This window comes from Choristoneura fumiferana, chromosome 2, assembly GCF_025370935.1.
Source record: "Choristoneura fumiferana chromosome 2, NRCan_CFum_1, whole genome shotgun sequence".
NCBI classification, from domain to species: Eukaryota; Metazoa; Arthropoda; class Insecta; order Lepidoptera; family Tortricidae; genus Choristoneura; species Choristoneura fumiferana.
In genome coordinates this window covers 4,260,436-4,285,338 of record NC_133473.1, presented here as the reverse complement: position 1 = coordinate 4,285,338, position 24,903 = coordinate 4,260,436, and the positions used below count along the sequence as shown (strand labels likewise).

General features: G+C 35.5%; 1 protein-coding gene across 8 annotated transcripts in view; it reads right to left on the bottom strand.

Annotated features, from left to right (window-relative positions):
• The window catches only part of Prosap (SH3 and multiple ankyrin repeat domains prosap), a 309,844-nt gene that overhangs the window by 84,387 nt on the left and 200,554 nt on the right, over positions 1–24,903 (bottom strand). For 6 of the 8 annotated variants that reach the window (XM_074111543.1, XM_074111542.1, XM_074111546.1 and 3 more), the window contains exon 3: positions 23,496–23,513. The exons of the other annotated variants lie outside the window; for them this stretch is intronic. In XM_074111543.1, the coding sequence (XP_073967644.1) occupies positions 23,496–23,513 (18 nt within the window). The remainder of the gene's footprint in view (positions 1–23,495; positions 23,514–24,903) is intronic. 8 annotated transcript variants of the gene reach the window in all.

Genomic DNA, 24,903 nt, shown 5'->3' with positions numbered 1-24,903 from the left:
GTTTCATATTCATGCAGGAGATCTGTGCGCTGAATTGTTGCGAAGCGGTCCACGACAAGGAGCTTGGTCTTATTTTTATTTATGGAAAGACCCAGGTTAGGCTTGTAGCTTCTAATCTGTCCAAAAGCTCCCTCATTTCCACCTCAGATGATGCAAAGAGGGTGGTGTCATCTGCATAACGAAGGTTTGATATTTTGACTCCACCTATCTTTATGCCGCCTTCCCAATTTTCAAGCGTTTGGCGCATTATATATTCTCCATATATGTTAAAGAGGATAGAGGATATATTGCAAAACTAATCAGAAGTAATTAGCGATTGAGAGACAGCATGCCAGAATTGCCGATCGTTACGGACATATTAGGGCCCTAATGACAATTCTGCATTTTCCGAGAATACAATGAACGGTTACGAAGTGATGATTTACTTTATTTTGAAATATTATATTGGTTAAGGCAAAAAGCATTAAGTTTGAATAGAAACTCACATTATTTCAAAATACTGAAAAATCACATTTATATTTCGCAATCAAACCTGTCATTCATTGTGTATATTTTAACAGGGGTGTTGCATCGAAGATTACGGGCTTTCATCTATAGTCCATTTCGACCTGTCAGAATCTCATTTTTAATTTTTCATTAAGTACGAACTACGTCCCAGGTAATTGCACACTTCCAGAGCCTCATACGCTAATTTTAAAGTTTAAAGGAACCAAATTGAACGTCGAGGTCAGTTACAAAAATAATATATTTCTGGATGATTAAGTCCCGAGAGTGAATCGTACTATAATTTTTTTCGCAATAAAATCATGGATAAATCCACAATAAATTGTAGACTAAAATGACTCCCGTTTGCTTATTTTGGAATCTTGCCAAATAACAAACTCAGTTTTCGAAACACTCACACAAATAGAAAAATAATCCCATCCCAGCCTATATACGTCCCACTGTATGGGCACAGGCCTCCTCTCATAACAAGAGGGCTTGGGCCATAGTTCCCACGCGGGCTCAGTGCCGATTGGGAACTTCACACGCACCATTGAATTGCTTCGCAGGTTTGTGCTGGTTTCCTCACGATATTTTCCTTCACCGTAAAGCTCGAAAGAAAAATAATACTTACTTACTTCGCCGGCTCAGCGACCCAAAGTGGATCTTGGCCTCCGACACAAGACTCAAACACACAAGACGAGACTGGAAGACGAAGAAGAAAGAAAAATAATAAATATCAAAAAGCATACTAAACTAAAAGAAACATTAAAACGTTCTTATTTTGTCACGCAATGGAGGTAAGTTATGCAGAAATCAAGGCTTACTCGTAATGTGCAATTTCATAAATGTACCTTTCATATCAGAAAATGAATAAAATATTGTCACACGAATAAGATAAACCTTTACAACCGATTCACAATCCGTCAACTACGAGTATCAGCAGCATAAAATTTTATATGCCCCTTTACTGATTTACAGTCAATAAAATATGAAATTACTGCACTACTCGTAGCTCTCATTTTACTGCAAAATTTCTAACTAAATCTTTGCGTAAGCGGGAGCGGTTATAAAACCAATAATCACTTATGGAATCGTTGGAACCAAATTACTATTCATAGAATATTAATTGGAATTCACACCTTTCTAGATTAGTGGCTCTTACTTGCCTCATATTGTAATATCAATTAGAATATAGTTTTGCATAACTGAAACTTTTAGATTTGCGAAATTTTCGATTGAATCATTTCCATATTTTATGCCTAGTTGTATTAAGCTAATAGTCTTGCTAATATTTCTTGTAATTGACTTAGTTTTGGTGGTTCTCTAATGTTTCGCCGAAAATATTTTCCCCAAACGATTGCTTTCTCAAATGTTTAATATGGACGAACAATTTTCTTTAGAAATTGTAAATTAATCAGGATGTATTACGGGCTATCCTGTAGAAACCTATAGGTTAGGTTAGTTTTACGAGTATAACAATCCTGGAGTATTTACAGTTAAAAAAAGTTGTTCGTTTATATGAAACTCTCCGATTCTAAGGAAGCGTACGTTTACACAGCTTAAAAACAGTGACTAGACTATTATAGTTTTTTTTTTTAAATTAAGTTACAAAAAGTAGCCACATCTTTAAAATTGAAACAATTACTTATTATTTTAGAACTAAAATGCACCATGAAATAAGCTAGTTCCGCTAATTTCTCGCTTCCGTGATATATAATTGATTTTTCAGGAATCCATTTGCATTTCACTTCCTCGAAGTAAGTTACTTTGTTATTTGTAATTATTGACTTTTAATAAAAAATCTAATATAAGTGTGTTTATTGATGTTCGGGGATAAACGGACTCTTTCCGATCTGCATACTTTATGTAGTACATTAATAGATATTAATTGGACTTTTTCGACTTCGACTTCTATATTTTTAAAATCTAACTCGTATACACAAATGCATTTTCGTTCGATATGTCGGGTAGTATGCATGTTTACATGTACACAAACAATTGTATAAAATAAAAATAGAGAAATAAACACAATTTACAAACGTTGAAATACATACATATGTACATGTACAAAGGCGAAATATAAATAGTTACTCAAAATAACTGATTTTGTCGAATTATTTCGGTAAACTTATTCATTATTAAACACAAAGCTATTATAATAATGGTGATAACCAATTAGTGTGCGTGTAACCGTCCGAAGTAACAATTAAACGTAATTGTGAACGGAAACATGACCGACTGTGTAAATAAGTTGTTTTTGGGCAATTACCGCAATTTGTTGCATTAGTTCCGGGTTAGTTACGGCCCCCTCCCCCCAGTTTTCAGTCAGGCATATAGGCAGTATTGATATATTGAGCCAAAGCCCTTTTTTAAAGAGGTGAGTAGGATTGAGTCGAGGGGAAAAATCTAAATAGAATGATGGAAAGAAAGAAAGAAAATTCTTATTTGTGATTATTTATAAATATTAAAAATATGTATATTGATGTCAAATATTAACAAAAGAAAATACAAGGTTAGGTCGGGAGCCAGGAGTTAAAAAATGACAAAAACTGTTTAATTAATTAACTACAATTAATGGCTTGTTAAAACCAATTCTGGATACATAGTCATTCTACATTAATTTAGTAGATACTATTGGGAATTCTACGTGAGTCTTAGATCTTACGTCAGTATTCATGACTGTTATGTATTTGACATCAAGTATCAAGCTTTTGAAAGAAGCTGTAAGCTCAAAATAAATCATTAGATGGTGACAATGAATTTGAATAATAAGTTATTTTTGAAATAAAAAATATCACAGAAAAAAAAGATAGGCTACATATATCTGCGACTTCAATATGATCGCTATCAATTACTGAATAAACCAAATTATATCTGATTATCGATTAGCATTAAACCCAAATGTTGGTAACACAGCGCAAGTAACAAAACAGTAACACTTTTGTAAAAAATAAAGAGCTACAGGTAACTTAGTAACAGTAACAACAATACACTCCAGCCAGTTTAAATCTCCCCGTGATTTATCTGGAGGCAGCAGGATCAGGAAGAGGGTCGCTGTCGTGACGGGCAGTCGTGGCGAGTCGCGGCGATTCGTGGCGTCCCAGAATCAATTTTAATGAGATATTTAAAAGATACGGTAAAAAGTTAGGAGTATTAGACTGATCTGATTTACTAGCAGATTTCTAAAATGGAAGACATTTTCAATTTGGTTTAAAAAGAAATCCTTATAGGACCACTTTGTTTTCCATCCGCCGGTCTATCCAAAACAGACTCTTTTTTCAGGGACGGGTGGAGATATTAATCTGAAATAAATATCAAATACTAGCTGTTGCCCCGTTCCAGTGCCGTCGTTCGGAAGTTATGCGCTTACATACATTTCGGCAATTCACTTTTATTTATATAGAAGATAGAATAAGATAGATAGAAGATAGACTCAGGTGCAGATTTCTACCCCCTGGAGCAGTGAAAAAATCAAACTTCTAAGACAGCGCAATCAAAAGATACACTTATTAAAAAGGGATTTTCATACAACTTGCCGGGAAATCAAAACCTAAAGGTACATCCAGTTGTCCTAGAAACTTGAAATTTCGTATAAAGGTAGCTCTTGTGGCACAGCCAATAAGAAAACTCTGAAAGTCTTATTTTTTATGTCTGTCTGTGTATTTAGGTGAGTAACAAATCCAAATTGACTCCATACTTAGGAGCAGGGCTCTGATAACACTGCTGGATACTCATAGATACCTACAAATTTGTACGGAACCCTATATTACGTTAAGATATCTTTACTCAACTTGACTTATGAAGGACGAAAACTCTACCAAGATATCGTAAGCATCGTTGGCGCTGCAGCATTCCGGTGTTTTACATTTTAACGCTGATTTTAATCATCAAATCATTATCACTGCGTAAATGTTCGTAAACGACTAAATAAAAAGCTACCTCTGCTCTGTAATAGCTCAGCAAAGTAAGACAAATTACTAGCAGCGCGATCTCAACGGTAATTTGCGACAAGTAATATGATTACGCTCATCTCGTTCACTAACACACTTTCTGATATTGTGTGAGAAAAACGGTAAGATAGTGACATAGATTCAGTAAGTGACGAGTTAATTTTATTTGCGAACAGAAGAGCAGTTTATCTTTAAATTATGTAATGTATTCTCTCACGATGCCGTTGGAAAGTGCAGCTAAAAATCAAAATAAATAATATTTAATCAGAAGCAATTTCTCAAGCAATAACTTCTTCGGCTTTATTAATAATTGAATTATTCAAGTTTTAAGTTACTTTAAACTCTCTGATGTCTTTGTTTTTGAACGCGAAACAATTAATGTAATTAAGGCAAGAGTTCGGGCATAGTTCAAGTTCGGAAAGTAGCAAAACGTTTTCGGGCTAATTTATTTGTTGCTACACTTTAAAGTGACTATTTTAAGGCGAATTAAATTAGGCTTCTGTAAGTAATTGTTTTTCCTCTCTAAGATTGTTTTCAAGGAAATAGATTGTCATCAAGATCTGATCTGTCAAACGGTATATCTTAGCAATTTAACTTTTCATCTAAGTTGAGTAGGGTTAGTGAAATGATTTTATGGCTGCTGTTATATTAGCGACGTTTATTAAATTATCAGGTGGTCCGCTTGTTATTATGAAAATAGTTAAGACGTTGTATAATAACTACAACAAAATAATAGGCGGAAATCATGTCACCAATGGACAGACTGGCGACTATTGTTGCTTCAGTTGATCGCTTCCGCCCTTGAAAGTAGGATATGAAATTGTATGTGAATAAGTTTCGTATATTACATTTTTAATACAAGCTATTTTGATGCTTGTCATTGAAACTACATATCCATACTTCCATACTAATATTATAAATGGGAAAGTGTGTGTGTTTGTATGTTTGTCCGTCTTTCACGTCGAAACGGAGCGACGGATCGACGTGATTTTTGGCATAGAGATAGTTTATGGGCCTGAGAGTGGCATAGGCTACTTTTATCACGGAAAATGTAATTCCCGAGGGAACAGCGCGCGATAACAGAATTCCACGCGGGAGAAGCCGCGGGCAAAAGCTAGTCTGCTCATAAAAATGTATATAAACTTATTTTTAAAATCCTAACGTTAGCTCCGCTTTAACTCACTAACAATGTTATCAAATCTTGTCAGTTGGTGCATTTTTGTCTACGAATAAATATTTATTCGTAGATTTTTGTAATATCAAGTATCCTCAAGGAAAAGGGTGTATCTACCGAATACTTACTATTTAATGAAAAAAAAACAAAAAAGGCAAGACAGAAACTAAAGGTTTATTTATAGTAATAAATAAGCATGCAGTAATAAGTATTTTACCTGTGATTTTCTTTTGAAATTTACAGTAAATCACTTGCAGAAAATCAGAATATAAATAGTCCTTCAGAATGCGATACATAAGGAGCCGACCTTCCTCAACCAAGGCAAATTTAATAAAGAAAAGAAAAACATCGTATTTCCCTATACGAAACAAAAGATAGGAAAGTAACGAAATAACACAGGAAACACCGGTATTTATTCATCTGCTGTCTCACAAAGAGCGTAACTTCCTTCCTGTATGGAAATTCTGAATTTATATTGCCGAATCGTGCTATATTCAGAACAAGACAAATCAAAGGGACTACAGAGGCACATCACATCGCATACCCACGACCAACGACCAAATCACCGAAGAATTTTGAATAATAATGTAGGTAGATATGTCGCATTGGCGCAAATGTTTTGCGCGTAGGAGGTCAGCCTACAAATCAGAGCTGCCTACGAAGCTTGAGGTCACGGGTTCCATTCCCGTTCAAGGCAGATAATATTGTATGAAAAAATAAGAATGTTCGTTCTCAAATGATGCGTACTTTATGCATGAAGGGCAAACTTTCAAATTTACTTATAAAACATTAGTAGGATGTAGGCATTCGAAATAAATTTTCTGTATAGTTTTTATTTTATCGCTAGTAGAGCAACAATTATTATTCAGTGGTACCGCGAGGGAAGACAATTCCTTCTCGACCCACTGGTGGAACAAGATGGTGGTACTACGAGGAATAAGGGGAAGACCCTTAACCTTTACCTTGCAGGGCACACAATAAATACTACTTATAGTAAGGTTCATTATTTCATTTATTTTAATCTTCTCAAATCTTTTCTTTTTTCCTGTCTTTACTAGTGTCACTGCTGGACACAGGCTTCCTCTGAAGGTGGAAGCTTGGGCAGTTTCCACGCGGGCTTCGCGCGGATTGGGAACTTCACAAAAAACATTGAATTGCTTCACAGATCAGTGCAGGTTTACCTTCCCTGTAAAGCTCTTGGTAGCTTTCAAATTAATTTTGCAAATTCAGAAAAATCATAGGAGCGAGCTCGGGTTTGAACCCACGGTTCTCTGCTTAAGAGGCTATAGGTCAAACCACTAAGCTACCACGGCTTTAATAAGTGGTGGTAATAAAAGCTATATTGCGCAAGTATGTTGCAAGGTGTAACAAAGCGTTGCAAGCTGACAGTATCGGGGCATCGCGATGCGAGATATAGGGAACGGGATAGTGAGTGAGATCGATGGATCACGTTATTGTTTTATGCATCTTAGAGCTGTGTAGAACATAAATGAGACAGGATTTTTTACACGAATGCCCAAAGGCGGATTATGTTTTTTTTTTGAAAATTTAAATTAAATTATGAAGGGGTCACATAAAACTTATTTGGTAGTGGACGGAACTGAATCGAGTACCGGGGTAGAATTTTTTCTCTACATAAGTACCTACGTCATGTTGACGTTTAATAAATCTGCTAAAGTCATCGTAAAATTGAATTTGCGAAGATCCCAGTCTGGTTATTGTACAGCAATACCAGAATACCAGTGTCTCACTCGTATTAACTCTCTGTGATAAATCAAAAGATGAGTGAATAAAAAGTACAGTGGTTGAATTGACATTTGGTTGCAAATCAAAATTCAATCATTTAAAATAATGCCATCAATTCCATCAATTTTCAATTTTAATCTCTAATTTTGGATTTGCGTTTCAAGTGCAATATTTATAAACTATAACCGTCTAGTCAAGGTTATTCAGTAAAATCAAACAACAATGGAAAAGTACACACGGGTAAGGTATTTCTAATTTGCAATAAATCGATTTCACGGTAAGGTATTGCATCGAGTTTTACACGAAAACAAATGAAAAGTTCATTTGGTCCATTCAATTATTATTTAGCTCTTTGTAATATTTGCTATTTTGCCGGGAGACGAGCTGTCGGTAGGGCTCCAACAAGATGGAGCGACGACCTGGTTAGGATCGCGGGATCGCGGTGGATGCGAAAAGCACAAGACCGGTCTGAGTGGAGAGCCTTGGAGGAGGCCTATGTCCAGCAGTGGACGTCTTTCGGCTGACATGATGATGATGATGATGAATATTTGCTAAAAAATATTACTTTTTTATTTTATTTTTATATTTGTTTCTCATTTCTGTTTGTTTATTATTTTGAACATGAAGAGTTTGATTACACGTTAGGCATTATTTCTACGGGCTGATGAATACGCAATGTTGAAACTGTAAAAAATGTAGTAGTCGTACCTGAACGTTTTGCAGGTGGCAGGACCTTGTGCAAGGTCCGCCCGGATTGCTACCACCATCTTGCTCGCTAATCCTGCCGTGAAATAGCAGTGCTTGCACTGTTGTGTTTCGGCGTGGAGAGTAAGACAGCCGGTGAAATTACTGGCACTTGAGGTATCCCATCTTAGGTCTCTAGGTTGGCAACGCATCTGAAATCCCCTGTGTTGCAGGTTTCTATGGGCGGTGGTAATCTCTTACCATCAGGAGACCCACTTGCTCGTTTGCCATCCTCAAATAAAAAAAACGGAAATTACCGCAAAAATAATACCGTAATTAAAAAAAATAAGTACTATATTTTAATTTAAGTACCACATAATTAAATACGCGCATTGTCGTATAATTTTAGACGGTATACGGCAGCTTCTTATGTCTTATAAGACTTTTCAATGTCGAATCTCCGTATGTTACAAACACACGGACAAACAGACGGACATTGGTGTCAAACATAAAACACCCTTCGGCGTCGGGGTTTAAAACATTAACTGTGTCAAAAAATCGCGATCTTATCAAAAGTAATTGCGGTCAATATTACATAGAAAATACGTATGACGTTATCTATAAAAAATTATTAAATCATTCGTTACTTTGCGGAGGTCCATATCAATGAACTAAAAGAATTTTTTCGCTCACCCGCGACCTTATGATGGCTAAGTTTATGTAGAATATATATGCGTGTTCATGCAGTTCCTCCACCTCCACACTGTAAGAACACACACAAATCACACAAACCCATCTAGCTCATCTAGCTCTGGTTGAGTTCGAATCGCGTCAGCGTAGGTAGACACTAGTAGGTGTAGGTAGTAGGGTTTGTGTAATTTGTGTGTGTGTGTTTGACTTACAGTATTTTGCATAAACTTAGCCATCATAAGGTCGCGGGACCCGCGGGTGAGCGAAGAAATTGTTTTAGTTCGTTGTTATCTAGAACTTCATTTAATTATATCAGAGGACACATTCCTGGCATCAAAGTCAGTAGGGCGATTAGAGGTTCAGCTAAAATGGGCGGGCAAACGCTTAGTCTAGACTTTGTAAAGTTTAAATTTAGTAATTATATGTCTAGTTTAATGATTGATAGCGCCATTAAGTTTCTGAATATAATTATTTTGATGAGTTTATCACCAACTTAGCTATATTGACAGCCGGATGTATGTACGTAGGTCAGTATGTACGTACGAGTATGTACCTATGTAAACTATTGTACAAAATAAATAAACAAACACAATTGTCAAACGTTGAGATATATGTAACTACAAAGGCGAACTTATTTGATGTAAAGAGCTAATGTAGTACTATACATATATCGCAGTTTCTAAAAGTAGTTCCCCGGACAAAAAAGTTATAGTGTAGCTATCTATTAATGAAATAATGTTTAAAATCAGATCAGTAGTTTGCAAATTACCCTTCCCACTAATATAATAAATGAGAAAGTTTGTTTGTTTGTTATTTCAAGACGTTTAAGCCGCTGAACTGATTTAGATGAAATTCGGTATGCAGATAGTTTGAGTCGCGTCCCGGGGAAGGACATAGGATAGTTTTTATCCCGGAAAATTTCATAGTTCCAGCGGGATAGTGAAAACTGAATTCTACGCGGACAGAGTCGCGGGTAACAGGCTAGTTTATAAATGCTTGGTGAACTGATTATTTCATCATTTGCTTTTGACAAAAATCACAATTTTTTCTGCAACAATTTCTATATTTTAATAGTATAACCAACATTGTACGTTCAATCGTTATTTAAGATATAATAAATTGGTTTACATTTAATTCATCGCACTAATAAAAACTCATAAACATTTTAATCTGTTCTCGCCCCGAGGCATAAAACGTTTGAGTTGCAAACCATTAAAAATAGCCCATTTACTCAGAAAACGTTCAACGTTAATTTTATTGCGACATTTGACGTCGAGAAAGGTTTAAGGATCGCCATTAAGGTCCATCTTATCTTTAAGATTAATCATTCTTTAAAAGCTGTTTTTCAGTTTCAAATTACGACAGAAACAAGGGCATTAATCGTTTAAATGTAACAATGATTGAATGAATGATATTTCAAGTTTCCCCATTTTTTTAATGATCCTATTTGATTACATCATACGTATGGCCGTGATTATTTTGATTGTTCCAGTTTTCGTTGATATTTAAGTGCTGTAAACGCCACTTAAGATGTAGGTATGTTTTACAAGAAGTTGAAAATGGACAATCGATTTTTTTCCATAAAAATAAATGTGTTATAATTTCCATCTTCATGTTTTTATCGAACGAAAACATTGATCATAAAATACTTATTATACAAAAGTGTTAAAAAAATATACACAACAACTAATTAGGTGTTGGATGCATTTAATACGTAAGGATAATCAAATTTATCCTATTATATATTTTTATATAATAAGTATTTTATTATCAATGTTTTCGTTCGATAAAAACTGAAGATGGAAATTAATATATAACACATTTATTTTTATGAAAAAAAAAAACATTTTGTCCATTTTCATGCTTCTAGTAAAACAGTCTTTTGCAGCACTTAAATATCGACGAAAACTGGAACAATAAAAATAATCAGGGCCATACGTATGATGTAATCAAATTGGATCATTAATCAGATTGTCTTTACAAATGAATTTAATGTTCCGCTTCTTATCGATGACCTCATATCCAATTTAACAGCGATTGGTCTGTAGCCACAGCTTTTGATTTACACTACGCGACTGGACCATTCTTAATGAAGGACCTGCGTTGAGCGACCCATCTGACAGCTCGCCTTCTTGCTGATTAAACGTAAAAGCCATAAGAGACTCCCAGGAACAGGAGTTTGAAAAAACAATAAGATAGCCACAAAAGACGGCTAGCTCAAATTGGCGCGACTGGCAGCTAAAATTAATGACGACAGGCAATTATGAAACTTACGTATGAGTATGTATACCGAACCGACTTACTACGGAAGTACACAAGAGTACATGTATTTATAATATAAAAATATTGTTCAGAGACCAATTTTTTCAATAAAACAATACCATAATGGTAAGTAGTTTTCATGAAAGATGTATTAACGTAAAGGAAATTAATCCTTTAAAACGTCTCATTTAAATTTCAGTAAAATTATAAAATTTAACCTTATGAATATGAAAATAAGGCGTGTTCTGAAGATTGTTATTAAAATGAGATAATACTTTTGGAAAGAAATAAAATAAATTAAATCAAGGTCAATAATTTCGATATCCACAGCCAAGATGATAATGTATCGATTAATAATCGGAATTGCTTCTCATTATTAATTGGTCTAAGTGTCGGGTTCTTTCTCTATCTTTATCATGATATGATATCTCTTTCAACTTACACACGTTCGACTAATTAAATAGCTTTATAATAAGTCAGAAGGTTCCCAGAAAAGAGTTAGGTTTTAGTAAATCCCCGTTGTTTAATAACAATATTAATTAACTTATAAAATTAAACGACATGTTTCTTATCTTATAACAGATAAATAAAAACTACCTATACTTTCTTTGAAAAATATTATAAAGTATTCGTTGGCCAGTATCAACTTAGGATCAGCAATAAAAAATTTGAAACTTTACTAAAAAATAAAAACTAATATTTAAATCGTTCCAAACAGCAATAATCTATAATAACAAAAAGTTCTGTGAAAGTACCCTGTGTTGGAGTAGTCCAAACAGTATTCAATTGCATTAGTTACGTTTGCCATAGGACTAGCAAATAAATTTATAGGATTAAATTAAAATTTACGGATCAAATTGCGTTAATCTTTCATGACATGATAACATTACCCCATACTGATAAAAGAAAATTGAATCTGTATCACGAAAGTATATAAGTATATAAATATCAGTTATCTTTGGGTTAAAGTACAGATGCGGCGGTTAAAGTCAGAGCCAGAGACGTCCGTCAAATTAATTCTGTTTTTTTTTTTTAAGTAAAAATATATTTATTTATTTATTATTTGTTTAATATGGAATACAAAAAACGTTCTAGTAGGTTAGGTACCTAATAAGTTTAGTCTTTCCGGACAAAAATATCATATATTTTGTCATCTCGGTTTTATGTTTTTAAAATGATCGTTGTATCTCTATATGTAGATGCATTAATTACGTGTAATTGTTCCATCGCCGTTAATTACGAATTCAAACCTAATTGGAGCCTACTACGTTTTAATAACGAATCATCCAGTAATAGCTCCTAATTGATAACAAATTCACATTTCAATAGAAGTTTTTAGTGCCTTTCGTTTAATCGCTCTAAATATAACAACAAATGACATTAGTTAGCAAAATTATATCAATGCAATTGCAACGGTTATCATGAACACGGCATCGTAAATATCGTAAATACAGCATTGACACTTGTGAAAACGTATCCATACAAAGTAAACAAAAAACTACATTCCTCTAGGTTCAATAGCTCAAGTGTTTACCCTAACGGCAACACCATGCTCAAATCAAACAAACCTGGTACCGTAACCAACGAAACATGCATTTATCACTTAAAAGTGACGCTTATAACACAGCAATAGAGCCGTCGCTGCTTCTATAGCGCCTCTATACAGCATGACATGATGTTGTAAACGCGTGATAAAGAACGGACGCAAAACTCCGCTGTTATAAACCTTAATTTAACGAAATAGAACGGTTATTTGTTCGATTGCAGCTGTGATTAGTTGTAAAAAGTCGGCAGTGTAGCACTTGAGGTAGTAATGCACTGTGACTGTGCATGACGAGGTTTTTTAAGCGATGTTGGTGTCAATAATTTCTTTGCCACCTTGGTGAAACTTGGCAAATCGGTGTTTATTTACATGGAACTATAAAATTCGCCTTTTAGGCGTGAAAACCATAAAAGTGTACGGATATAGCTTATTTATGATGCTCGAGCGACACAGGATATAATAGGTATAAAGGTTTATCGACGTCATTCATGAAAATTAATGAAAGAGAAGATTATATTTAGTTAGTCCATGTTGTTTCATCATCCCAGCCTATATACGTCCCACTGATGGGCACAGGCCTTCTCTCAGAACAAGAGGGCTTGGGCCATAGTTCCCACGCGGGCCCAGTGCGGATTGGGAACTTCGCACGCACCATTGAATCGCTTCGCAGGTTTGTGCAGGTTTCCTCACGATGTTTTCCTTCACCGCAAAGCTCGTGGTAAATTTCAAATGTATTTCCGCACATGAATTTCGAAAAACTCAGAGGTGCGAGCCGGGGTTTGAACCCACGACCCTCTGCTTGGGAGGCGATAGGTCAAACCACTAGGCCACCACGGCTTCCACCATGTTGTTTACATGACTATATTCCCCGCGAGAAAAATACTAATTCTAGGGAGTATTACATTCGCACTTTTTGGGGAAATTTATTTAAATCAAATATAAAATAGAATATAACACAATTCATACGAAATACACGCCGTCGTATTTTTGTTTTTTCCGCTAACTTTAAGGGAACATTCAAGAGGTCAAATGAAGTTAATAATTTCTCCAAGGCACTAGTGACCTAAGTACCCTTCTTTCCTAAATTGTATTTTTACTACTTTATTACATGTTTCAATTGTGTCTATGACAACAAAAGCAAAGCACCTATTACAAGCACCTATACAGCTAAAGCCAGACAATTATACAAGTCGCCTACAACTATCCTGATCTTAATTCATAGTTTTGTATCGCATATTCATACGCCGTCGCGGTAAGCTCGCCGCGACTAGCAATCGAATATAAATTGCCCGCGTGGGAGCCCACTGGGACTTAATTTAGACCAACTGTACCTTATACGTTAAACTATTGTAATTAGTATTGAAATGCGCTATTACGTTGACCATATGTTACTGTAATAAGTGATTCTGTCTTTTTGCGGTCCGTAGAGCATTTTGATGTAATATAATCCATGATGAATTAGGATTTTATTAGCACATAGGAATAATGTCGGATAATCAAGCGATCTTAGGCATGTTATGATATGAATACAAACACTTAGTAAGTATAAAATAATAGGCATTTTGAAATTGTAAAACGCTATTTTATTACAAATTTGCAAGAAAATGCTGATCAATATGTTTATGTTAATGCCGTTTAATTACAATTTGGCTTATACTCGTCAATCAGCATTACAGAGTGAAAAAAGATACAGAAAAATGTACCTACTATGATTTCATAAGATAAAAACCGGCCAAGAGCGTGTCGGACACGCCCAGGGTAGGGTTCCGTAGCCATTACGAAAAAATCAAGTAATATTTTTCTAAGGATTTCGTATCGGTTACGGAATCTTCCAAGTTTAGGTATATTTTATACCTTAGGCTACTATTTACTCTTAAACTACTAATAATTCTCAAGCAATCTTAGCCACTATAAATTTCCTTGTAAATTCGATACATTTACTACCATTCTGTTTTCCACCCAACAGTTTATATTTTAGAGGTGGGGCGCTCGATTTTAATGAAAAATTGAACTTTAAAGTTGAATATTTCACAAACAGATCACTGAATTGAAAAATTGTCTTAGCAACCACCAATGTTTTCAAAAGATCTATCCAACGAAACCCCACACATTAGGGTTTGTCGAGAAAAAAAAACACCCCGACTTTACGTAACGAATTATACCACTTTGGCCGCGTAACTGGTATGTATATTCATGCCCAATTACAGCTTTCTAGTACTAACGGTCTCTGAGCTTACCCGCGGACAGACAGTCAGACGGACAGACATGGCGAAACTATAATAAATAAATAAACAAATTCATTTATTTCAGGCAACTTGGCCCATACAATAAATAGAAAGAAAGAAAGAAAGAACGAAAGAAAAGTTTATTTTGGCTACAAAAGTACCACCTACAACTAAGACTAGAACTAGCACTAAAACTATGTTACTAGGTGACACGGCAGGATACCAAAAAGGGTCTCCACTCATCATGTGTTGCCGCACATTATGTGCAGTAACGCTGGTTTTCTGTGGAGCCCAATACCTTACAGACTAACATAACATACATACATATTCATAATCAAAAATATTTAAAACTAATTTGGTGATTTGGTAACTATTTTGGTTCTAGTTGACTACGGAACCCTAAAAAGTCCAATTACGGCTAATTGATTTATTTATCTTATTTCTAGACGGTTAATTTATTGATATCTATTTATTACCTCCTCAACAAAACTTCCTCAACAATTTATAATTAATTAAAATAATATTTGCTTGGAGATCAAAGAATCCAATAAGCGTTGTCATTACCTTTCAAGTTTAGAGCGTCTTTAAATAAATACAAAAAGTTAATAATAGACAGCCTTTAATCGGCAAAGTTCAATTTTAGGAATATTTATAAGCTGCAAATGTTTTGAAAACCACAATATAGTCTTAGCCAAGCTCAAAATATGTTACCCACATTGTGAGCCGCTATCAACTCTTAATGGCGAACTTTGGTTTGAGGATACACTTTAAAGATATGTACCTAATTTACTCATAAGTACGTAAGGAAAGAAAGAGAATGAGAACTGTTTCTCATTTACAGAATTCATTTACCCGCGCCACTACCTCGACCTCCAGGACTTTAAATAACCATTCTGCCCTGACATTGTCACTTATAAAGTAGAACTTTTTTTTTTTCAAATTAAAAAAAAACTAAAAACTTCACATGTAATTTAAGTGCGATGGTGTATGTATGTGTCTGGTCTGCTTAGCCAATATGTATCTGTCATAGCCAATTTGCTCTAAATTAAGGATAATTCATTTGAAATTATGCAATCATGCATTTTTGTGTCTCAAATCCAGACGTCTGACGTAAATGATATTTTAAGATGTACGTTCGCCCGGTAATGATGTTCATATCAATAATCCGCAAAGTAACGTGAATCTATTTTTATTTTATCTATTTCCTCAATTGAACGCTATTCACCTGACTCAGCAACGGGACCGTGATTACTCCAATCAGATGTTATCTGTCCGTCGTGCCGCTGCGGTGGACGTCAGTTCAACTCCGGTTTTGTTTCACGTTTTGTACCGGTTCCCGTTGTTTTACGTTTGTGGGTTCATCATTATTTGGTTGTGCGGTTGATTTAACTACTTGAAACTTGAACCCGTTTTAGGGTTTCGTAGTCAAAATGGCATAAACGGTACCCTTATACGTTAAGCTTAGCTCAAACACTTTTATTAGACAGTAAAAAGCTGTAATTTAGCATGGGTGTACATAATAGTTACGCTGCAAAAATGGGAGAATAAAAATACCTCACACCCGTGGTGCGGAATATGTTGGATGTCTTTTAAGCATTTTGCAGGTTTCTCAAAATATTTTTTCATTTCAGAAATGCATTTAAGTGAGATATTATTCTTTAAAAATCAAATTCTCTGGTTTTCAATGTGATAAATACGTCAATAAGAAACTGCGTTGAAAGATGCTAGAACAATTAAATAGAAGTAATTACCTACACTTACTAATACCATTTATGGATTATTTACTTGCACGCCGTTTATAACAGACGTTTACTAATTAGATAACTGAAACTTTGATTGTAAATCTCAATATGGGAGGATGAATATTTGAGGGTTTTGACCGGTCGTTTAAAAGTCATTATCATCCCACTTTTATTAGCACAACGGAGGGACAAGACGCAAAAATTTTGTTCACGCTTGATTTAGCATCGGTATTGTGTTTATTTTTCATAAAAAATTATCCCCTGAGCATCATCTATTTTAATAATGCTTAGCGAAACGGTAAAGACAAAAAAACGTCGCAAAAACGTTGAATAGGTTTACTCAGGTGTAGAAAACGGTAAATAAATAGGGATGCAATTGTTACAATATGAATACTTTCCACTTAACCATTTCATTTCTTTTAAAGATACATTTGTTTTTATTGTATCCGTTCATGTAAAGGTAAATTAGTATTATCACCGTTTTACGATGCTACTGAGTCCAGTCAAATTTGGTCAAACGTAATGACTTTCGTTAAGTCATTACCGTATCACTTCATCGGGTCGTTGACATCGAACTTAAGTGAGACATCCTCATTTGGATTTCATTACCTTTAATAACTGTAAGCAGATAAAAATAATACCTACTCGTGTACAGCTATCATTAGTGTAATTTGCAAGTGAGAGTAGTGAAGTAGTGTTTTACTCACTTTATTTTAGGTGTATTATTTCTTATTGAACTAAGTGCTTAATTGGTTTTAGTGGAAAAGTACAAATTTGTGGTAGTCCATGTCTCAAGATTACTGGAAAAAATTTCGTTGTGGGTGGGTGACGCTCAATCCATGCTTTGCTTATTTTTAATAAGTTAGATGGGGGGTGTTGTTATTGGTGATTAAGTCAGTAATTAGTTGATTAACACTAACTTTTTAAAAGAGTTTTCAGAGGTTCATGCGCTTTGCTTACTTTTGCTGACAAGTGCGAGGGACTCAAAAATTGCTTTTGACCGGCCTAATAATATCGTTCGATGTTATTTTGAGTGCGATAATAAGGAGGTAAAGCTATATGTTCCTGCGTTAGTGGACATTTCTAACCCAGATGAGATTACGAGCAAAGTCCCCCGGTTGGGCTGGCACTCAATAATAACTGATTGGATTTGCGGTACCAAATGCGATTATTATTAGCCTAGTTAGCCTAGATAAACAACGTTTTGTACCTTCCTTCTCCACGAGTCTAAGATAACTTAGCTTTTTATCAAAATTAAGATACTAACTTTTAAGAACTTTTAAATCATTATGTCATCCACAAAACTTGCATCTCATATTGTAATCTAAACATGGTCATAATTTTTCTACAACAAAGTAGTTAAATATAATTTATGATTAACGGACAACAGTACACGAGATAACAATGTAATAAAACCATAAGCTCGCAGTTTACGATCGTATTAAAATGAAGAATCAGTTGCAGCTACGCAAAACTTCTGAGGCAGTTCTGAGGTAATAAACAGAGGAAACGTAAGAAGGGGTAAGGAAAGAGCTAAAATACGAGTATATTTCAAATCTAAGTAGTCATAAATCAATACGCGAAAGCAGCAAAAGGTACAAGTAAAAACACAGGACTAGTAAGAAGACGAATAGAAATGTTTTCGTGTGTATTTCCTTCCACAATTTAGGCCGCACCTTTTTCGCCTCTTCCGCTGTCAAAGACTTTTGTTTTCGTAGGTTTTAGTAGATAAATATAATCTCCAATAAACTTTAATCGGAGAACGAGTATCTCTGCAATAGCCCATTTTTTTTGAGCAGTTAACTTTGTAACAGACAGCTACGGCGCATTTGAATCGATTTTGCGCGGACATCGGGGAATTCACATTGCTAATTCGCTCTTGAGACGTCACAGTAGATATAAAAAAGTGACACGGTTGGTTTTCATACAGATTGAGGTGTTTGCGTTATCTAGTTCAATCTATATCTGTGGACAATACAAAGATTGAGCGCTGGCCACGCGTATTCCTTTAGCGTATTCTACGGCTTGCCGTATCCGCGCAGGCTTCGATATTTATCATGAAAATGATATTGGACGCAATAATCCATATCATGCTGCAGAATGGAATTCATTTCCGTCTGTGTTTCCCGATAAAAACAATTTAGGCTGAGAATAGGTTGTTACGGAACCAGTCAGCTATAGATACACTTTCGGTCTCATTTGCAATTACCATCAGGCGACATACCGGTTGTGGGGGAAAGGCTACAATAGAGAACCTCTCCAGGCGAATGTTATGCCTGGGAACCGAAGTTAGAAGGAAGAGTTGGAAGTTGCTATTTGGAGTTTCTATAGTTGCTCACTAGATGGCGTTAGGAGTCGGTACAAGTTTAAACACTGGTCAGTTTTTACCCGACTGCCCAAAGGAGGGTTATTAATAAAACTACTACACTTTAGCAGCATTCTTCATACACTAGTTAGTGTAGACTAGACGGAGATATTATGATGCAAGGTGAACGGAATAATGGGTACACTTGGAAAGATGATCTAAGAATTAGTAGTCCATAACTTGTAGTGATTTATGCCATTAGGTTCGATAAAGTCACGCAAACTGACATTTTTTTATACTTTAATTACAGACATGATAGATGATCATAGCTTGGACCTTGGACCAGTTTTATTGAGACAAGTTTGAACATGATGCTAATAAATAATTTTAATTTTGTGATACAGGGATTATTTTATATTTATGAACCTTTGTGCTTTTAAAAGAGTAACGTGACTAATTGACTGACAGACAGATAACGCACGCCTAAACTCGATCTTTGGCATAAACAGTAAACCTACCTTTTTATGTACCTCATACAAATACTATAGGTACTCGTACCTACAGATGCATTAAGAAAGGACATTTTGAAATTACCTCATCATCATCATTCTGGCCTATGTCCTACTACTGGGCACAGGCCTCCTCTCAGAATGAGAGGGCTTGGGCCTTAGTTCCCAAGCGGACCTAGTGCGGATTGGAAACTTCACACACGCTTTCGCGAAGCTTCAAAAACTCAGAGGTCCGAGCCCGGATTTGAACCCACGATCCCCCGCTTGAGAGATCGTAGTTCAAACCACAAGGCCACCAAGGCTTTTTACCCGACTGCCCGAAGGAGGGTTATGTTTTTAAAATTGCCTATGCTTTAAACATATTTGAAACTACCTCGCCGTCGGGAACTAGGGAACTAAGATTATTTTTTAACTTTTTCTCATTGGAAAAGTCGTGGGCAAAGTTATAGTCAAGCACAAAATTCGTGGACTATCGCAGTCTTCAGATATCGACGTCAAGGTTTTCCTTTTATAAAGTAGTAAATCGCAAATTAAAAGACACTTTCCGCAATATCCATACTTATACTTACTAATATTATAAATGCGAAAGTGTGTGTAAATGTATGTTTGTCCGTCTTTCACGTCGAAATGTCAACGTGATTTTTGGCATACAGATAGTTTATGGGCCAGAGAGTGACATAGGCTACTTTTTATTCTGGAAAAATGCATAGTTCCCGAGGGAATAGCGCGCGATAACCGAAATCCACGCGGGCGGAGCCGCGGGCAAAAGCTAGTTATCTTTTAAAGATTATGTCCGTCTCCTCACAACATATCCACAATCTAGTTATTCAGCCCACGTAGTCTACCAACTCAACTTAATACACCTACTAATTGCAAAAAATACCAAGCGACCGTGTTTCGCAAAATTTATTCTAAAACTATACATTGCTCGTTATGATCTTTAATATTCATAAGGTAGTTGAAGAGAGTCAGCGATGGATAACGTGTCGGTCTTTTACGTCGTTCGGGTAATGAGGTTCAGTCGACCTCATTTAACTTGTTTCATACGAGAGTAAACACGAGCTAAAATCTATAAGTTATTTGTTGAAAGGGATTTAAAAACCGTCAAGTGCAAGTTGTACTTGCGCAGTGCGGGTTCCGTACAAGTATGTAGGTATGTTTGAATATCCAGTGTTAGCACAGCCTCTCCGAAGCAAACCGTACGCAGTGTGGGGTAATTTTAAACGATTACTGACAGACAAAAAATAAGATTTTCAGACGATTCGATTTGTAGCATTCGAACATGGCGGATGTAGACAATATCTAATTTTGCTATTTCTGTTTCTTTGGCTAGTTGAAGTATAATTTTGATAGTGTTTTATGCGGCGATTAACCTTAACAGTGAACAGTGATCACAAAATTCTATATTGCTCTCGTGTCTGGCATTTTTTAATGCGCAAGTTGTCTCCACGTGGTTTCTGGAATTTTACTATCAAGTTGCAAAAACTACAATCACCGTACAACCTCCCTCTCAAAGAGAGTTTACCTTGACACTGGCGAAATTCTCCTATTAATTAGGACAGAAAAGCCATATCTTTAAAAGAGAAGAAGAGGAAGAAGATTTTCAGACATTTCTTATTGATTGTTCATAAGAGCTACCTTCATATCCAATTTATAGGACAACCGAAAGTATCATAAAAATCATAATAGGGTTTTCTGTTACTGCATTTTTGTACAGACAACATCCTTTTTTAATGACTGTTGTTTTGATAGCGTTGACTAGAAGCTATGCTAGAAGTTTGGTTTTATCATTGCATCAAGATGTAGCAGAGAAGACAAGACAAGATTTGATATTAATTTCAGCTTGATACCTCCACGCTTTCCTGAGAAAAAGGGTCTCGACATACGAACAGACGGACTACGTAGTGATCCTATAAGGGTTCTGTTTTTTCCTTTTGAGGTATGAAACCCTAAAAAGGAATATCTTAGTGCGCATTCTTCGCGGTTTCTCAGAAACAAAGTGACTGTATTTCACTGACGATTATAACGTCCAGATATTTTTCTGTCTTATAAGTCTGTGTAAGTTTTTAGGAATAAAAAAATAAAATGTGTAGATATTAGCATCAAACTAAATGAAAAATCAGCAGGCGCCAACGTCAATCTATTGGTTCAGACGAAAGAGCTGTTAATACAATAAAACGTTCGAAACTCCAGTGTTCTACAGGATGCTTGATTAAGTTAGCCGCAGGCGAGCCAAGAAGTTGAGTAGCCTAACTTGATCAGTGAGGTCGTGACATTCAGTTGTCTGGGACGTACAAAAATACGAGTCGTTACGTCACTCGCGGCATTTCCATATAAGCGATGTTGTAAAGCGCCCACTCTCATGGTAAGTTGCGGCGGTGGCGGTTACACCTTTCATTCAACACGTCATACGTAAAGCTGTAGCTGTCAAGTGGAACTTTCAAGCTTATAATTTTGCTTATAAGGTGTAAAACTACCATTCAACAAACAGTGTCCTTACGTCCTTTGTGTTAAAAATTGTATTTTTAAGTGTGTGACCCCCATAAAGTAAGCCATTTAACGTTGCACTTGCAAATTTGACATTTCGTGTGAAATACTTTCGCATAATGTTATCTCTCACATTTACGATAGCAATTAATTTTTAATCTAACTTATTACTTAAGTAGGTACTTTGTATTGTAATTTTGCTAAGTCCACTTCTCTTTAAGTTTATTTTTTACACAATCTTAAAGGCTTTATGAATACCATCAGAGACAAAAAAGTGGTTTTCGGAGCCGGTCGGCCCTGACTACAGCAAGTAGGTACCTATGTTTCTCGGCCAGCCTGTTGTAACTCCCGCCCGCTCAGTGACACATGCCGGACCGGCAGACGAACTAGTTGGAGCCTTACATGTTTTAAAATTGGAACTGTAAAGGCCGGTAAAAGATGATGTCAATGGAAAAAATAGCGATTAGATTTTATTTTAGTCATAGAAAAAGTTAAATATAAATCCTCGTTCCTGGTAGGTACTGTCTTTCCAAGATGCTATATTTATGATGACTGGCATACCTTGTAAATGATATCACAATGATAATGATTAAGTAGGTATGTATTACATGTATTGTCATGATGTGCTTAAGTATGCGATGATCAACAATTTATAACTACCACCAGTTATATAATATCAGTTAGAATGCATTTTATTGAAATTGTCGTTGGGGAAAATTTTGAAGATTTTCTATGATAGTGTGCTTGTTAAGTCGGTAATTGGCATGTCTATCTACATTACTCGTAGTACTCGATGGTATTCCAGATATCATTCAACTGCTAGAGGCTAACGGTTCAAACGAGCGAAGTCGCTGATAAAGATAAGCTTATTCACTTTTTAAAATTACATTTGAATGAAAAGTCGTCAATATAAGCGAGCATTTTGATATAGAACATAGTTATTTTTAAGAAAGCAACCGTTAAGTAAATACTTGATCACGATGGCACATCGTGAAGCTTGTCATGGCTAGTCATGCAATTAAAAAAGTTAGAGTCACTTAGAAAGGAAGAAATTAGAGCTGTGCTTTTAAAAGCACGAACAATTTATCAATTGTAAGTACGTAATTATACACGATGCACAATTACATTATTGTATTTTCGAAAACATTTGGATGGAATCAAGTAAGCTTTAACGTAAAGTTGGCGTTCACATTTTCTTCAGTTTCAAAATAAGAACTAAAAATATTCTCATATTCTTCCCAAACTAGAGCACCCTCTGTGTTGTTCGATGTCCCGCTAAATTATGCCAGCGACAATGGCACCCCAATGCATCCACAGAGCAGAAAGCGGAAAGTGTCCAGCCAGTAACACATACTGTTCCCAAGTAGGACATGCATGCATCGCAGCGACTGATCAAGCGAGAGCTCGCGTCACGAGAATTAAAAAGAGAACGTTCCATTTTCAAAGCTGCATTTTGAAAATAGAACGTTATCTCTACATCGATGTGGGTCACCGTTTATATACGGATTTTTGTTTTTAAATATTGACACAGGCAACATCCCAGTCATATCAGGGTTGTGCATGCCATGATTAATCGTTATAGTCATGCTCGTCGCCGTTTTCCGGCGTTATAATAACACTGAATCACAGCTGATTCATGCAGGATTATCCCAGGCTATATATATAGGGGGTTGCATTAAAATTGTCACGTACCCTGTACCAAGTGGCCACCTGAGGTTTAGCGCCGAAGTCACCACCGAAAACAATATACATACATATTATATTATACTCATAACTAAAAGGTTCTAGATACTGCATTTGTAATAGAAGAACTAAATCTAGTTATCTAGTTTAGATATCATATTGTTGTATGAGCTGTTAGTTATCTTTTAATAAATAAATTATTAAAAATAACAAATATTTAAAAAATAAATATCAAATTCATAAAAAAAGAAAAATTATTATTTTTATTAGTAGGTAGTTTTAAAATGCTTCAATCTGGTAATATTTTTTAGAATTATATTAGAATAGCACTGCCGTAGTTCGACACATTAAACTTTAGAAAATTCGAGCACTCACGTTCCTATCCTGTGTTTATTATTTTCCCAGTGTATAAACTTCAAAGTAGTCAAAGTGCGACAGCAGAAAATGTAATTATTATTATTAATTTATTATTATGATTATTATTACTATTATTTAGCTTATAGTTGCAGGGCTACTATGAAACTCGAAACTCGAAGTTCGTGTCATGCGGTCCCTCTGACACTTATACTATTTAATACGAGAGCGAGAGGGACCGCACGACACGAACTTCGAGTTTCGTAGTAGCCCTGCTGATGCGTGCATATCATTGTTCACTTGTGTAATTGTTTTCAAAATACTTATCAAGTCTGTTTTTAAAAGAATTCACTGAAGTAATGTCACAGAATAAGTAACAGTACAGATAAATGTGCTTAGATTTTGAAGATCTTTTCGGCTCATAAGTACAAGCACGTTTTGTTTCGTTTAACGAAACCGCCGTTTAAGATATTACTTCAACATAACGGTAGGTGGGAACAGGTTCGTGTTGCAGAGTCGATCGATGTTGACCGGCGATTTTTCTGTGGTTTACGATATGCTTGATGGAGCGTCTCAATTCAATGTGTTGCATATAAGGCAGTAAAATAGTTAGCAGATCAAGTAAATCGACCTACTGTTTAATGGTACCCATAAATACATCAACTTTCTTTAAACATGATTTTGGTGTAGTACGATAAAATAAGGACGTCCGAGTGCTGGTCATTAGTAATACACGTGGCAGCAGGGTGTCATAATATGGGCATAGTATGTCGAGTACTAAGACTTTAACTAATAATTACAAAAATTAAATTTAATACTTAAATCACGTATTTTAACCAATTACTGATTGACGTCGATCACAAGTTGGTAGGTACTATTCTTGCCAACAATCGTCGATCTGCTTTCATCCATCTATGCTAATCTATGGCTTTGAGCTTTATATTCTCTCGTCTGTTACTATTAAACTGAAGAAACACCTTATCTTCAGTTTCTATGATTATCTGTATCTGTTTAGCTAAAGAACGGTAACTGGCACAATTCTCAATGGACGCAAACCGGTTCT